At 66.9% G+C, this 2,561-nt stretch overlaps 1 protein-coding gene across 1 annotated transcript in view; it reads left to right on the forward strand.

Moving 5' to 3' along the window:
• Window positions 1–2: 2 nt before the first annotated feature.
• SLC23A1 (solute carrier family 23 member 1) overlaps window positions 3–2,561 on the forward strand; it is a gene marked incomplete at its 5' end in the record, with an annotated part of 4,465 nt that continues 1,906 nt past the window's right edge. Inside the window, 10 exons of the mRNA XM_029960223.1 lie at window positions 3–14; window positions 513–590; window positions 808–909; window positions 1,020–1,177; window positions 1,270–1,358; window positions 1,439–1,506; window positions 1,591–1,772; window positions 1,870–1,990; window positions 2,094–2,250; window positions 2,431–2,561. The exon at window positions 2,431–2,561 is cut by the window's right edge and continues 68 nt beyond it. Coding sequence (XP_029816083.1) covers window positions 3–14; window positions 513–590; window positions 808–909; window positions 1,020–1,177; window positions 1,270–1,358; window positions 1,439–1,506; window positions 1,591–1,772; window positions 1,870–1,990; window positions 2,094–2,250; window positions 2,431–2,561 — 1,098 coding nt within the window. The remainder of the gene's footprint in view (window positions 15–512; window positions 591–807; window positions 910–1,019; window positions 1,178–1,269; window positions 1,359–1,438; window positions 1,507–1,590; window positions 1,773–1,869; window positions 1,991–2,093; window positions 2,251–2,430) is intronic.

Below are 2,561 nucleotides of genomic sequence, written 5' to 3' on the forward strand. Positions count from 1 at the left end.
TGGCTAAGCCCCAGGTGAACGCAGCCTCCATCCCTGTCCCAATCCCCATCCCTTGATCACATCCCGGGGCCGCGGGGAGGGAGGTGGTGACCAGGGGTATGGACTCACGCGATGGCCAGCGCAGGGTCAGGATGCCCTGCTGGGGCTGGCGAAGGGCGGGATGAGCCTGGGAACTGCGGGGAATCCTGGGACCCGCGGGACATGCAGAGATGCTGCGGCTGGGACTGGTTTGTGCCAGCTTTCCCAGCACCTGCAGGGTGGTCTAGGCACCCTAGGGCCAGCGGGAACCCCCCTCCACACTTTCCAGGGACAAACCATCACAGAGGGACCAGTGGGTTTTGGAGCCTAGACCCCTTTTGAGGGTCAGAGGTGGTGCCGGGTGGGACTGAGCAGACACACGGGCTAAGCTATGGCCTGGTGTCCCCCCACATCCCCAGGGCAGAGGCCAGCCCCGTTCCCATGGGACACCCAGGCCCACACTGACCCAGCCCCCACCTCACCCTCACTGCCAGAATGGGAACTTGGCTCTGGCTCCTGCTCCTGCTGGCTCCCCACAGACCCCCGGGAAGGAGCCGCCTGCGGAGGGCAGGGTGAGTACTGGGGCACCCCGTGGGCAGCACAGCACCCCGAATCCATCTGTAACACACCATGGGATGCAGACCAGCCGGCCAGGACCCCTCACCATCCCTGAGGGCACAAGGGCTCCCACGGGGCAGCCTGTGCCACCTATGGGGACAGTGTGGGGTGCCACTCTCTGCCCCCAGTCCCCAGGGTGAGCCAGGGCTGAGCTGTGCCCCCACACAGCAGGACCCGAGGGTGGGCACCAGGCCCCCCCAGCCGGAGGTGGACATGCTCTACAAGATTGAGGACGTGCCCCCCTGGTACCTCTGCATCCTGCTCGGCTTCCAGGTACAGCCTGGAAAGGGGGGAGCCCCACTGGCAGATCCCAAGCCCCTGCTCCCTGTGCCATGGGGCACCCATGGCCCCCCCAACCCTGCTGAGCCCCCCTTGCCCCCCAGCACTACCTGACCTGCTTCAGTGGCACCGTCGCCATCCCGTTCCTGCTGGCCGAGAGCATGTGCGTGGGCAAGGACCAGCTCACTGTCAGCTACCTCATCGGCACCATCTTCACCTGTGTGGGCATCACCACCCTCATCCAGACCACCGTGGGCATCAGGTAGAGCCGTGGCCCCGGTGGGACCCCCTGCCCACCCCCGGGTCCTGCCCACCCCTGGGCCGTGGGCACAGGATCCCCTCTCGTCCCCCCAGGCTGCCCCTCTTCCAGGCGAGCGCGCTGGCCTTCCTCATCCCTGCCAAGTCCATCCTGGCCCTGGAGAAGTGGCGATGCCCTCCTGAAGGTGAGGGCAGAGGGGGTGCAGGGGGGTGTCCAGCTGCTCCCTGCCCTCCCCGGGACCACTTCACCCCCCTCCCCCCCCAGAGCAGATCTATGGCAACTGGTCACTGCCGCTCAACACCTCCCACATCTGGCAGCCCCGCATGCGAGAGGTACATCCTGCCACCACCGCCGGGGACCCCAAAACCCCTGGCAGGCCACTGACCCCCCTCTCTCCACCTCTCCATGCCCTGCAGATCCAGGGGGCCATCATGGTGTCCAGCCTGGTAGAGGTGGTCATCGGGCTGCTGGGGCTCCCCGGGGCGCTGCTCAGCTACATCGGGCCACTGACCGTCACCCCCACCGTGTCCCTCATCGGACTGTCCGTGTTCCAGGCGGCCGGCGAGCGCGCCGGCTCCCACTGGGGCATCGCTGTGATGTACGGCACAGGGACGGGGGGGCAGGGGGGCAGGGTTGTCCAACGCAGCCAGGAGGACGCCAGGGGCACGAGGGACCCTGTGCTTTTCTTCCCCCAGGACCATCCTGCTGATCGTGCTCTTTGCCCAGTACCTGCGGCAGGTTGCCATCTGCCTGCCCGGCTACCACCGGGGCCGCGGCTTCGTCCTGTTTCGCTTCCAGATCTTCAAGATGTTCCCGGTAGGGACTGGCTGGGAGCATCCTGGAGTGCCCCCCAAATCCCTCCTTTGCCAGGCATGGGTTTGTAAGCACTGTGGATGCTTCCCTGGTCTCTGCCCTGCAGATCATCCTGGCTATCATGGTGGTGTGGCTGTTCTGTTACGTGCTGACCCGCACCGGTGTCTTCCCCAGCGAGCCCGAGGAATATGGGTACAAGGCCAGGACGGATGCCCGGGGGGAGATCCTGTCCGTGGCCCCCTGGTTCCGGGTTCCCTACCCCTGTGAGTGTCTGGCAGCCCCAGGGGGCTGGACCTCCTGATACCCCTTCGCCCTGGGGGATGTGGGGAGCTGGTGCAGCATCACCAGGGCTGGGGAACACCCGTGGGGGGCCCCAAAGTGGTGAGTACCAGGGGGGCCTGAGGTGGCCCCCAACCCTGACCTCCTGCTATGACCCCGGGCAGGCCAGTGGGGTCTGCCCACAGTGACCTCGGCGGCCGTGCTGGGCATGTTCAGTGCCACGCTGGCGGGCATCATCGAGTCCATTGGGGACTACTACTCCTGTGCCCGGCTGGCAGGGGCCCCCCCGCCCCCC

This window comes from Manacus vitellinus, unplaced genomic scaffold (genome assembly GCF_001715985.3).
Source record: "Manacus vitellinus isolate BGI_N305 unplaced genomic scaffold, ASM171598v3 scaffold_25_pilon, whole genome shotgun sequence".
Classification (NCBI taxonomy): Eukaryota; Metazoa; Chordata; class Aves; order Passeriformes; family Pipridae; genus Manacus; species Manacus vitellinus.